This window comes from Papaver somniferum, chromosome 11 (genome assembly GCF_003573695.1).
Source record: "Papaver somniferum cultivar HN1 chromosome 11, ASM357369v1, whole genome shotgun sequence".
Classification (NCBI taxonomy): Eukaryota; Viridiplantae; Streptophyta; class Magnoliopsida; order Ranunculales; family Papaveraceae; genus Papaver; species Papaver somniferum.
The window spans coordinates 129,969,339-129,983,521 of record NC_039368.1 but is presented as its reverse complement, the minus strand read 5'-3'; the positions used below and the strand labels follow the sequence as shown (position 1 = coordinate 129,983,521).

Here is a 14,183-nt window from a genome sequence, read left to right as displayed (position 1 = left end):
GTCCAGGCAGGCGCTTTTGCTAGCCTTCCTTCATCTTCTTCCGGTGGTTTTTGGGGTGCAATGTTCCGATCGTTGTTGTGTAAATATGGAGTAACTCTGAAAAGGACAACGATCATTAATGGAGACTGGAGAGTCTTCTTCTTCTTCAAAATTAGTAGCACTAACAGCCAAGTATTTTTCCAGAGTACAAAATCAAAATTATAGGGTTGCTCTGATCGGCCTAGTTTCACTTTACTTAAACATGATCTTGATTTTGTGGGACTGCAAAATTCGTGTAGTGAAGATGAAGGATTTAGGTAAGGTGAGCTAATAATAATAGTTTAAGCTGGAGGACCTTTTAGAAATATTTCCTCTTTAATAACTAGCACTTATTGTTGCAAAGGAAAACTAAAAATATCATGTACGTCCATTTTCCATCCAACGACTCACTACCTGCTAGCTTATAAATTAATCGACCCACCAGTATTTTCCGTTGAATTATAAAGACGGATGGAGAGGGACCATCTTGTTGTTTGGTTGGGGAGAGGAAGATGAGAAGATGAACAGGTGAAGGTTTAATTATAATTGTAAATGTTATTTTCGTAACTATACTCCTTTTGGTCACCCTTAACCTTGTTATTAGGTCACTTAAATTTGGGTATACTCCAATCCATCTAAAATGGGTGAGCAGAAGTTTTCAATTTAAGGTCAAATAAATGGGCTCTTGTTTCTTATTGATCGGGAAAAGAATCCAAAAGTTTGGCTTATATTAGTAATCTCAAGTTCAACTCTTTTGATTTCTGTGAACAGTCGGGTAGTCAACTCGGGTGAATTTTTTGATCGACACCCAAACGCTTCTCTAATCATTCTTAGACCTCAAGTGCGTAGACAAAGGCGCCTTAAATGTTGCACTGAAACCAGAGCAAGTATGTACAAGTTATTGTATTAAAATCACACGCGTACGCTACATTACAAATTACAATTAATATTAATGTTTATGCTGCTGCAGCAGCACCAGTTAATGAAGTGGAGATTTTCGGCAAACAGGACATGTTGCATTCACTCGAAGCCACTGCTCTAAACAGCTAGCATGAAAACAATGGTTACATGTTGGCATACTCTTCAATGCGTCCTTAGCTTCAAAATCTGCTATACATATCGCACAAGTAGTATCATTTGGATTAGGAAGTCGTCCGCTCTCGCCAAGAATTACCTGCGGATAAGATTGTATCGTAGAGTCACTGAGGCCGGTTCTCACGATCGGAGGAGGTCGAGGAATAACTGCGGGTAGTGGGTGAACAGGGCCAGGGCTTGCATACGAAGTAGCTCTCCTGCGAGCACGTCTGGCGCGTAGACATTTATACCAATTGATTATGGGGGGCCAGCAGAAACATAGGCAAATTGTCAAAAGTGGTAATCCGATGAAAATGCTGAGAAGAGTACTTAGGAGAATTGTTCTTCGTTTACCTGCAAAACCAACTAAGATCAGCCGAGATCTATCGGGAGCTGAATTATTTATGTAAAGCTCATGTGAAAGTTTGTAAAAACGGAATACCTCTCTTTGGTGGCCTAGTGAGATAAGGTGGTAACTGAAGCCATGGCCAAGACAGAAAAAAACTCTCATTCAAATCGAGTGAACCGTCGTCCTCAGTCGGTGAAATTGGAACCGAAACATCGGCAATTAGCAAACAACTTGTATTGAACGGCGCAATATTGGCAATCGAAACGTTTGTAGCGATGACGGTATGTGTGGAGCTACTTAGGCAACTGATGTGTACCAATTTTGTAATATTAAGCAGACTATCAATCGATGAAGAGCAGTTAAGAAACGAATATTTTCGATACGAAGCACCAAGTTCGTAAGGTGTACCGGAAAGATTCAACTTCAAAATACGTTTTGGAAGGCAGTTATCTGGATCATAGATTTCAATCTTTTGCGTAAAACTATACACGTTCCGTACGAAAAACTTACCGGAAAATGGAAGCTCTAGTACTGTTTTATTCATCTCATTACAAGTGAGTTCGTAACCGGGGGAACCACATACCTCGCTACCACGACCTTTTAATGTAAAAGGAAATCGAACTGTTGGTTCATCTTTTGTACACCATTGATAAATCGGACATGTTTCTGCACCTCGAATCGGATACGGAATGAATATGAGGAAGACGACGAAGAAAAACGAAATTTTTATAACATCCATTTGCTGTGAATGATGCATATTTTTTCTTCTCTATATAAATTTTTCATTGCAAGTGAATAAGAACAAAGACTTTTTTGTTAGGTGCAACTTGATTATTGAATTGCTAGTAATATGTATAAAGTCTTTGGTTGCGTATTCGAGACATATCAATGCTAAAAAAACAAATGATACGAAATTGTTTAGTGATCTAACAACTCAGGCAATCGTTTGAAAGGATCAACAACTACTTAAAATAGTGCAACTGGCTGCGATGTGGAGCCGAAGAGTAGTGACTAATGGGGTCCCACTTACCAAATTGTCTTGGGTGTTTTCTAGGTTGATCTTGCTTGATGTTCCCATGTAACTGTGGTCGTCTGATACGGCCAATCATCTCACCAACGGTATTTTTCTTTTTTCTGCCGGGGTCTTTTGAAACCTAGTTTAATTCGGGTATATTCAAATTAATTGTATACCAAACAAGAAAAAATAAGGTCATTTTGAAATAAAATACAAAGCCCCTTAACCACATATATACAAAAATGATTAATCTATCCTTGATTAATTAACATTAATAAATATGATTAGGGTAATTAATTTCGTTAGTTAATTAGTTGATTGAAATTTTGGAATTAGGTTTTATTTTAGATTGAACTCATGGATAAGGGTATATTTTTGAGATTTATTTTTCTTTTTTTTTTTGAGAATGCTACTTGTAACGGAAATGAAATCATACTACCCAAACACTTATAAATATGGGATTGTAGAGCTGCTGGGCGATTTTATACCCAAAATTATAGAAGGAATCAACATTTTCAGTTCTAAAAATATGAAAAGTCGGCAAGGTCGACAAAAAAAATACCCTGCCGACTATAGGATTTTTGACATACAAAGAAAGGTGTTACAAATGCATGATTAGTCGGCAAGGTATATTAATTTCATAACCTGCCGACTAAACTATAGTCGGCAAGGTATAAGGATGAATATCGTGCCGACTAAAATATAGTCGGAAGGGTATAAGGTTGAATGTCGTGCTGACCCTATAACTGCTGATTTCATAGATGAAAAGTCGGCACGGTATTCAACCTTATACCTGTTGGAGAAAATGAGTTTATTGTTTTGTTTTAGTCTTGGTGGGAATGGAACTTAGGACCTTGGGTCTCTAAGGGAACTTACTCATTTTCATATGAGTGAATGAAAGTCCCACATTAGGTATAACTAGATAGTTAGTCCACTATATAGCTATTCCATTATGTCTAGTTAGTAAAAAAATGTGGGTGGGACGGGTGGGGAGAAATATTTTTGTCGCCACTAAGGCCTGGGCGTATGGGTCGGGCTCGGGCCTCCGTCACTGACTGGTCAACCAAGACTTATCATTTTTGGACATAATTAATTTGAATTATTTCCTAAAACGTTTTGAAAATAAAAATAAATTATTTCTTAAATGTGGGGGGGCGTGTGACCTGGGCGAATTTATTCTCTTAATGAAAACAAATTTTCTAACGAATTTATTTGCATGCATGTCGACATTTCTTACCGTTTTTTGACTGTTTGATGACAGAATTATGTCGACATCTTGACAGCATTACTTCGCATGCAGAATCATTTCGTACATTAATGTGCATTGATTTCACCTCTTCTGTTCGCCTATAAAAAGAACTTTTCTTCTTCATTTCTCTTTGTGTCCAGAAGAGCTACTATCTTCTTCTTTTCATCTCTCTCCCTCTGTGTGGTCTTTTCTTTTCTTCCGTGCTTTGCGGTTAAGTTCGTATGAGTGGGAAAGTATTGTAGTGCTAACAATACTTGTATCAGGAAGTTTTATCCTAGATACAACTTGACCATAGGGTATAAGCATCACTCATTCTTGAGGCGTACCGGTCAATTATTGTGTTAAGGACAGCGTGTTGAACACGTGACTCTGTCTTCTGTTTGCTGCCCATTTGAGTGTTTATTTACCTTCCAGAAATTTTAATTCTAACATCTTCACATCTTCTTTGAGTGTTTTTTTATTGTTACAGCCGCAACAATCTTAACACAATAGTTTATTTCTGTCTGTAACAATGGGTAAGAACGATGTTGAAAGGCCAGCAAAATTTTCTGGGAAAGATTTCAAAAGATGGCAATCGAAGATGTTATTTTTTCTGAGTTATCATGATCTAGATCATTATGTTTTGGTTCCTTATGATGAGGGTTTGAAGGATATGGGACGTGAACTTGAGTTGGAGGATTGGGTTAGGCAGAACTATATGGATAAAAATCATATGCTGAACTGTTTGGAAGATGCTCTGTATGACTTCTACATTGCAAAAGAGAACTTTAATGCTTTTGATTTATGGGATGCTTTGGAGGCAAAATACCAAGCTGAAACTGCTGGAAGTAAGAAATTCTTGGTAGCTAGGCTTTATGAGTATAAAATGGTGAATGACAAATCTGTGGTTGATCAATTCCTTGAACTCCAGCAAATTATGAATGAAATTATTGCGGAAGGTATGGTGATTGATGAAACTTTTCAAGTGTCTACTGTCATCGAGAAATTGCCTTCTTCCTGGTCCGACTACAAGAAGAAACTGAGACATGAAACTGCTGAGTTTACTATGGTTGATTTGGGTATGAAGATTCAAGTAGAAGAATTGTTGTGCGCCAAGGACAAAAATGTTTCTTCTGCAAGGGACATGTCTAACAAAGCTCATGTGACTGAACACAAAGGTTTCAATGCTGATAAGAACCGAAACAACTCCAAGAAACCTCCCAGCAAGAAAGGTATGTTTCAGAAACCCAAATCTAGCATTAATAAAATTAAGGGTAATTGTTATGCTTCTGGTAATCCTGGCCATATGGCGGTTCACTGTAAAAACCGTAAGGACCTTAAAAAGAAAAATAATGCTAATTTGGTTGAAAACAACAAAGATGAATTTTCTGGCACGGTGTCTGAAGTCAATTTGATAACAAATGTGAGAGACTGGTGGGTAGACTCTGGTGCTACCAAACATGTCTGTGGAAACAGAGATATGTTCACCTCCTATAATAAGGTACGGGAAGGAGAAAAACTTTATATGGGTAACTCATCTGCAGCTGCGGTTGTAGGAAAAGGCAAAGTTGGGCTCAAACTCACTTCTGGCAAGACTCTCACATTGAATGAAGTTCTTCATGTTCCGGACATCTGCAAAAATCTTGTTTCTTGTGTTGTTTTAGATGATAAGGGTTTTAAAATTGTAATAGAATCTGGGAAATGTGTTGTAACTAAGGGTAAGGATTATGTGGGGCAGGGTTATAAGACTGAGGGTCTGTATAAGCTTAATGTAAACTCTGCTGTTATGAATAAGAATGATTCTTATGCTTATGTTTGTGAGTCTTTGAATGTTTTGCATGGTAGACTTGGACATGTTAATTATACGTCAATGCTTAAAATAGTTGATGCAGGCTGCATACCCAAATTTAGTTTCGAAAAGGAACACAAATGTGAAATATGCGTAGAATCAAAGTATGCTAGAAAACCTTTTAGCAAAAATGTTCACAGAAATTCTAAACCCTTAGAATTAGTTCATTTAGACCTAGTTGACATGAAATCGAGAGGTGGTAAGAAATGGTTTGTTACCTTTATAGACGACTGGACTAGGTACTGTCATATTTATTTGCTTAGAGGTAAGGATGACGCCTTAGAAGCCTTTAAAAGGTATAAATTAGAAGTTGAAAACCAATTGAATACTACCATTAAAACCATTAGGTCTGACCGTGGTGGTGAGTACATAACTCTTATAGGAGATTTCTGTGTAGAACATGGCATAATACACGAGGTTACCCCTCCTTATTCACCTCAGTCAAATGGTGTAGCTGAACGTAAGAACCGTACCCTTAAGGAGATGATGAATGCCATGTTAATTAGTTCAGGATTGCCTTCGAACTCGTGGGGGGAAGCTGTCCTCTCAGCCTGCTACATCCTGAACAGAGTACCTTTTAAAGGATCAGATAAAACTCCATATGAATTGTGGAAAGGTAGACAACCTTCTTTAGCATACTTCAAAGCGTGGGGGTGTTTGGCTAAGGTCCAGATCCCTAAACCTAAAGCAACCAAGATAGGACCCAAACCTGTTGACTGTGTCTTCATAGGGTATCCTGAGCATACACCTTCATATAGGTTCATGGTTGTGAGTTCTGATATTTCTGAAATTGGTGTGAATATTATTATGGAGTCTAGGGATGGTATGTTTTTTGAAAATGTTTTTCCTTTAAAAACTGACTCTCGCAAGTGAGGTGTTGATCCCATAGATGTCCCTTCAACCAGTCAAGCTTTACCTTTAGAGGAAGATGAAGTAGAAACTGATCCTAGGAGAAGTAAAAGGGCTAGAACCAAAACCTCATTTGGACCTGACTTCGGAATAGTAGCAGAGTCTGATCCTCAGACTTATAGAGAAGCCATGACTTCACCGGAAGCTCCATGGTGGAAAGAGTCCAGTATTAGTGAAATGGAATCCATCAAAGAGAATGATACATGGGAGATAGTAGATTTACCTCTAGGGTGTAAGTCCATAGGATGTAAATGGATCTTCAGGAGGAAGCGTAACATAGATGGAACTATTCAAAAATACAAGGCTAGGTTAGTAGTTAAAGGATACAAACAAAAGGAAGGTGTAGATTTCTTTGATACTTACTCACCCGTTACGAGAATTATTTCCATTAGGATGTTAATTGCTATAGCTGCGGTTCATAACCTAGAGATACATCAAATGGATGTAAAAACAACTTTTCTACATGGTGAATTAGATGAAGAAATTTACATGGAACAACCTGAGGGCTTTGTAGTGAAAGGTTGTGAAAACAAAGTTTGTAAACTGAAAAAATCTTTGTATGTATTGAAACAAGCACCTAAACAATGGCATGAAAAATTTGATCATGTAATGTTTTCTAGTGGTTTTAAAATCAATGAATCTGACAAGTGTGTCTATACTAAACTTGTGAATGATGCTTGTGTGATTGTATGCTTGTATGTTGACGATATGCTTAGACTTGGTACAAACATGGATCTAATTAATTCCACTAAGAGCATGCTGAATGAGAACTTTGACATGAAAGACTTAGGCTCCGAAGATGTAATCTTAGGGATGAAAATTAGAAGAAATTCTAACGGTAGTCTTAGTCAATCTCATTATGTTGAATCTGTGCTTAGAAAATTCAATCATTTTGATTGTAAACCTGCTTATACTCCGTATGATCCTTGTTGTAAACTCAAAAAGAATAGGGGTAATGGAGTATCACAACTTTAATACTCTCGAGTTATAGGAAGTATGATGTATTTGATGAACTGTACTAGGCCGGACATTGCTTATGCTGTGAGTAGGTTAAGTAGGTATACTTGTAATCCAGGGCAGGAACATTGGGATGCACCTTTTAGAGTGTTGAGGTATTTGAAATACACTTTGACCTCTTGTTTGAATTATGAAAGGTATCCTGCCGTCCTTGAGGGAGTTTTTGATGCAAACTGGATATCAGACTCAGAGGAGTCCAAGTCTACGAGTGGATATGTTTTCACTCTAGCAGGTGGGGCTGTTTCTTGGAAGAGTTCCAAACAGACCTGCATAGCTCGATCCACTATGGAATCTGAGTTTGTTGCGTTAGATAAAGCAGGAGAGGAAGCCGCATGGCTAAGATGCTTTTTAGAAGACATTCCTCTCTATCATAGGCCTGTGCCAGCTATATCTATACACTGTGATAATCAATCTACCATAACCAAAGCTAAAAACATCTAATATAATGGGAAGTCTATACATATAAAGAGAAGACATGATACCCTAAAACAACTAATCTCAAAAGGCGTTATTTCCATTGATTGGGTCAAGTCCAAGGAGAATATCGCGGACCCTTTGACGAAAGGTTTGTCCAAGGAGATAGTTAATAATGCATCTTAGGGGATGGGGCTTAGGCTCATTAAATAAACTTGCCATGAAGGATATTCAACCTTGCTGACTGGAGATCCCAAGATCAAGATTTTGAATAAGAAACTAATTTGTGGTGGGTCAAGGTAAACACTATCAGAGAATTTCATTCTCTCCCCCTTCCCTATGGTGTAGACGTGATTTTGTGACTGCATGAGAAGGCTGACTTTAAACTAAGTCTTAATGAGTTATATAGTTTCAATTTAAGATTGAAGTGGGGTGTAGCAGTAAACACTCTTGATGGAACTCACCTATCTGAATGTGGAAGTGGGTCGCTTCCTATGAGAATAGAGCTGATTCTCTAGAGCATTCTGAGAAACGGGATTTGTGCAGGGCCAAAAAGGACACAACGACACGAACTTGACAACACCTAGAGAGATATCACGCGTGGTTATTATCGCGGACTACACCAAACGATGGCATTTCAAGACATCGCGTTCACTGTCCATCAAGTAGTTCCAGCAATTTCTCACTAAGCAAAGGTTCAAGACCTCATGGACACCTCTTGCCTAAGTAGTATTTCTCACTTTCCGTTTTCTGATTTTGTCGGTATTTCATTCATGTGGGGGATTGTTGGAGAAAATGAGTTTATTGTTTTGTTTTATAGTCTTGGTGGGAATGGAACTTAGGACCTTGGGTCTCTAAGGGAACTTAGTCATTTTCATATGAGTGAATGAAAGTCCCACATTGGGTATAACTAGATAGTTAGTCCACTATATAGCTATTCCATTATGGATAGTTAGTAAAACAATGTGGGTGGAACGGGTGGGGAGAAATATTTTTGTCGCTACTAAGGCCTGGGCGTATGGCTCGGGCTCGGGCCTCCGTCACTGACTGGTCAACCAAGACTAATCATTTTTGGAAATAATTAATTTGAATTATTTCCTAAAACATTTTGAAAATCAAAATAAATTATTTCTTAAATGTGGGGTGTGTGTGACCTGGGCGAATTTATTCTCTTAATGAAAACAAATTTTCTAACGAATTTATTTGCATGCGTGTCGACATTTCTTACCGTTTTTTGACTGTTTGATGACAAAATTATGTCGACATCTTGACAGCATTATTTCGCATGCAAAATTATTTCGCATGCAAAATTATTTCGCACACTAATGTGCATTGATTTCACCTCCTCTGTTCGCCTATAAAAAGAACTCTTCTTCTTCATTTCTCTTTGTGTCCAGAAGAGCTACTACCCTCTTCTTTTCGTCTCTCTCCCTCTGTGTGGTCTTTTCTTTTCTTCCGTGCTTTGATGTTAAGTTCGTATGAGTGGGCAAGTATTGTAGTGATAACAATACTTGTAACAGACAGTTTTATCCTGGATACAACTTGACCAAAGGGTATAAGCATCACTCATTCTTCAGGCGTACCGGTCAACTATTGTGTTAAGGACAGCGTGTTGAACACGTGACTCTGTCTTCTATTTGCTGTCCATTTTAGTGTTTATTTACCGTCCAGAAATTTTAATTCTGACTTCTTCACATCTTCTTTGAGTGTTTTTTTATTGTTACAGCTGCAACAATACCATGCCGACAAAAGAAACCTTGCCGACTTTCGATCCGTTTTGATTCTTCGTTTTTTTTTTTTTTTTTGATCTCATCATGTATAGTTAGAGTTTTGAAGAAAGATTTTGAAATTTTTTGAATATGTTTTTGTCGGAATGATTTTCTAGTATGGACAATTTGGTCTTTTAACACCTTTTAGACATCCCTTAACACACTAGTTTGGATGGAAATAAAATGGGTATACCCAATTAATCTAGATATATCCCAACCAAGTCATTTTTTGAAAGCTAAAGGTTGTTTGAATATCAAAAGTGAAGTTCTGAAACAGAAATGAGTCTTCGGAGTTCATAGAAAAAGAATATTATGTCACGAAAAATTAACCTTCTATTTTTATATTTGGAACTTAATTTGAAAAGAAGTTTTATACTTCTTAGGTGGTGACTAAATACAACTCTAGATTTAAATAAATGCAACCCCATGTATAAACTACATATGACTATAACCAACACTAATGTGAGTGATCGATACCCGTTTTGTCATTTGAAGTATTCTTTATACTGCCGGGTTAAATGGTCAACAAATCAATGTTTCAACCAAGGCACAGTTTGATAATAGTCTGACACAGGGGCGGAGCCAGTCCATTGCAAGGGTGTGCAGTTGCACCCCTGCCTAGCTGGCTCCAAAGCTCATTTTAAGCCCTTTAAAATAAAAAAGTTACAGTTAAGCCTATTTTAACATTTTTGCATCCCCTAAATTTTTTTGTTCTTTGTGATTTTGCATGATCATTACTTTTAGTTCTTCAAAAAAGGAAAAAAAATGGAATGATTTTGGAATACGATAATATATGGGGATAATCATATATGCTGATATGGGTTCGCAATCATTCTCGTTTATTAGATTTTGTTCTAAATTTTCGTTTAAATATTTTATGCGTCTTTCTGCCCAAATATTTAAAAGTGAAGTAAATCTAAACCTGAAACCCTGGTTAAGAGAAAAAAAAACGAAAATCTAGCATCCATCTGGTTTGTCATATTTATAAAGTTGTTGATCCGGAAAGCAATTAAAAAAAAGGTGAAATTCTTGCACTTACCGTTCATGATTGGAAATTTCAAGAGTAACGTGTTCGACTTTTTAGTAACCGTTTAATATCCTTGTTTCCCTCCAAAATAGATTTTTAACAACCATTTTAGTCAAATGAGGTATCGTTGAGTCCAGTTTCCCACCCAAATGTAACGTTGATCGTTGAATGCTTAACGTTGAGTCTAGTTGTCTGACCCATATATGCGGATGCGCTCTTATTGGAGTGTACTAAAATGTATTGTTGACCGTTAACTGCATAACAACGTGTCCATTTGACTGACCCAACACACTATCAGTGCACTCTAAAAAACGTGCATGAATGTACGTCATCATTTCAGGGACATGTATGCCATTTTTCCGGCTATATTTTACCTTTTCGTCTTAGTTTCCTGTTTTGAGATGATGAGGACTCTATTTTTTTTTTTTTTTTATTATTTATTTTTGGAATTTTAACCTTTTTCCCAATCCCTTTATGGTAAAAGTCTCATACTATATTCGTGTATGAAGCAGTAGATTCGGGGTAGATAAATGTCAATGATTAATTTAATTTTACTCATTAGTATAATCATACGCTATCATATAATCTTCGACCATAGTGGTATACCCAAATTAATTGGGGTAAACCTAATATAATGTTGAACGGAAGAGTAAATAAAGAATTTTATAATAAAGTACGAGAATAATTGAGAAATCTCAATTTTGATAGATAATAATAATGCATGTGTACTAAATTAAACTTGTCTCCTATTTATAGAGAAGCAATAAAACTCCGGTTAAGGATATTCTAATTAACTTAGCTTGAAGCCAAAGTCATTCTAAGTAAATTCCTTCTTAAAATAAATAAATTCTATAAATAAGAAATACATAAAATTATAATAATTAATATTAGAAATATAAATCCCAAATCTAAAGGATGTCCCATATCAGACTCGCCATCTTGAAAAGAATTTGTCCCGAATCGACAAAATACCGAAAAATATGTGTTACATCAGGCCCGCCATCTTGAAAAGAAGTCATCTTCGAGTTCACTAAAAGAAGTCATATTATAAACGATCAGTCCAACAAATAATATACTTTGAGTAAGTCAATGATTGTAAACTAAAACACCATATAATAAATTATTTAACACTAAAAATGTTGTCGACGTTGTACGATACATCTTTCATGATAATTTTCTTGGAGTACGTTTAATTCTTTGTAGCTGGTTTTTGATCTTCAACAACAGGAACAACTGGTACCTCATCTTAACTAACTTTCGAAAACTGAATAAAAGGCATTAATGATATGATTCTATTACTAATGAACAAAGTATTGGTGTCGGAACCCGTATCGTTCGAGAATAACCTCATGAAGGGTATCGATATGTGATTGTGACCAATCCAATTGATCTAACATAATTATTAATTTTGCGAGTCGGCGATAATTTTCCTTCCGTAGTTCCGCAATTTCACGAAATACATGGTCAAAGTAAACATGATAAATATCTTGGCAAATTTAATATTGACCGTCGTGGAGTGGAATAGCTTGGTTTAAAATAGTGAAAACTACTGTGAGACCCATTTTATCAAATTTCTTCATTATGAAACCCTCGGCGAAAAAACTTTACTCGCACACCCATTTTCTATAAGAAAATTTCTCGGACACCCGAAATTTTTAAAATTAGTTTTTTCCTCTCGCTTCTCTTTGTTTGACTTTTATTTTTTGTGATTTCTTTCTTCCTTAATCTTCTCTCTTTTTAATCAAGGAATAAGGTGTTTGTTCGATCAACGTTCAGTCACTGAGAAGAAGATTGATACCGTTACTCTGAAGCGAAGATTGATTGAGGTGGATTCGAAATCTGAGTAGAAGGAATCGAAGATGAATTTGTTTCTTTTGGTGACGATGCATACGGAGTTTTGTTGTGGATGGAGGAGATGTGAACGGGTTTTGCTCAGATGAAGAGTCAACAACTGTAGATGATGGAATTGGTCGTGACAGAGATTTCAATAAATTAGAGTTTTTGTGATGGTTCGTTTGAATTGATGAATGAAGAGATTAAGAGGGATTTTGATGGTTTTGAGCAAATGGGTTTGAAGCATTTAAAGAAGAAATCGGGTATTGGTTGTTGGTTCAATGGATTCAAAGAAATACTTGCCAGGTGGAGGTTTGCATCTCTCGGTAGAAACTGCAGCAACCAGTATTGGAATTTAAAACTCAGACTCTCGGTTCCTTCTTCTACTAGTCATTCAGATGTGATTACTGACGTTGATATGCATATACATTTAAATAGTGACAGTGGTATACAAAACTACATGATAAATAGTATGTCAAAGTGAAAGATAGGTCTTAGATTGCATGGATTCATCCTGCACTTCAGTTATTGAGTTGTTGGAGAACATGATGATAAAATAGTCTATCATTTAGAGTAGCTGCTGGTGGCAAGTGAATGCATCATCGTCTTCATCTTTTTCTGGTGTTTATAGAATCTCGAGGTGAATTTAGTGATAACTCAGAGGTGGCATTAGAAACCAATAAAGCTTGGTCTTCAATGCATGCATTTTTCTGTAAAATACTTGTCAATATATCAGTATGTCTATATTTTTCCCTAACATGTTGGAATCCACTAAGGCTTGGATTAAACTAATATACTTTCTTCAGATAGGAAAAATGATATAAATTTAAGGTCATGATATGCTAAACTATTTATGAGTTTGAGGAGTTGATGTTGTTGGTTGGAAAGTTACAGATATATTAGTGTTGGTATTGGTCATAATCGTTGAATAATCTTTTATGCAGCTATGAAAATGGTTGCATAACCTGTTATGCATCTACGAAATTTGTTGCATAACTTGTTATGCAAAACCGTAAATGGTTGCATAATACGTTATGCATCAAAAATTGTAGGTGCATGACAAGTTATGCATCCTTTTTTTTGCATATTTTTACGTGCTATCTTTTTGTTAATATGGAAACCAACAAAAAAAAGGCTGCATAACACGTTATGCACCTACAATAATATCTGCATAACATGTTATGCATTCGAGAAAATGGATGCATAAAGCATTATGCAACCATATTTTTGTAAGCACTGAATTAAGAAAATTGATGCATAATCTTTTATGCATCAAAGGAAATGGATGCAAAACATGTTATGCATGAATTAATAGATGCATCAACCAAAACATGGTTGCATAACGTTTTATGCATCTTTTGTCGTGTCTGCATAATGTGTTATGCATCGTTTTTGGTGGCTGCATAATGGTTAGGTACCAAATTTTCGAAAATTTTACTTATAAGAACAGTCGCCTCCGATTTTTTCGCAAAAGCTTAAATTTGTTATTGTAGTTTGTACTCATTGTGTAGCTCTCTTAAAAAGCTTTCCAACGATATAAAATTTGTAAAATTCTAAGGCACGGTTTTTTAGATATATTATATCCAAGTTGCATTGCCAATTATACCCCTGAAAAATTAGAATGCGTAACCCATTATATATTTTTCAAAATTTCATAGTTAAACTATGGGTGTCAGGGAAC

The 14,183-nt window shown here is 36.3% G+C and overlaps 1 protein-coding gene across 1 annotated transcript; it reads right to left on the bottom strand.

Moving 5' to 3' along the window:
* Positions 1 to 883: 883 nt before the first annotated feature.
* LOC113320162 (RING-H2 finger protein ATL20-like) lies at positions 884 to 2,283 on the bottom strand. Its single transcript, XM_026568098.1, has 2 exons — positions 1,535 to 2,283; positions 884 to 1,446 (listed from the first exon to the last, which is right to left on the bottom strand). The coding sequence occupies exons 1-2, from the start codon at positions 2,196 to 2,198 to the stop codon at positions 998 to 1,000; spliced, it is 1,113 nt and encodes a 370-aa protein (XP_026423883.1). The 5' UTR covers positions 2,199 to 2,283; the 3' UTR covers positions 884 to 997.
* Positions 2,284 to 14,183: the final 11,900 nt, after the last annotated feature.

Excerpts from the sequence above, each read along its gene's own strand:
- LOC113320162 (XM_026568098.1), bottom strand. The coding sequence starts at position 2,198 with ATGCATCATTCACAGCAAATGGATGTTATAAAAATTTCGTTTTTCTTC. Across the intron at positions 1,447-1,534 it reads CACTAGGCCACCAAAGAGAG|GTAAACGAAGAACAATTCTC; the intron begins GTATTCCGTTTT and ends TTGGTTTTGCAG.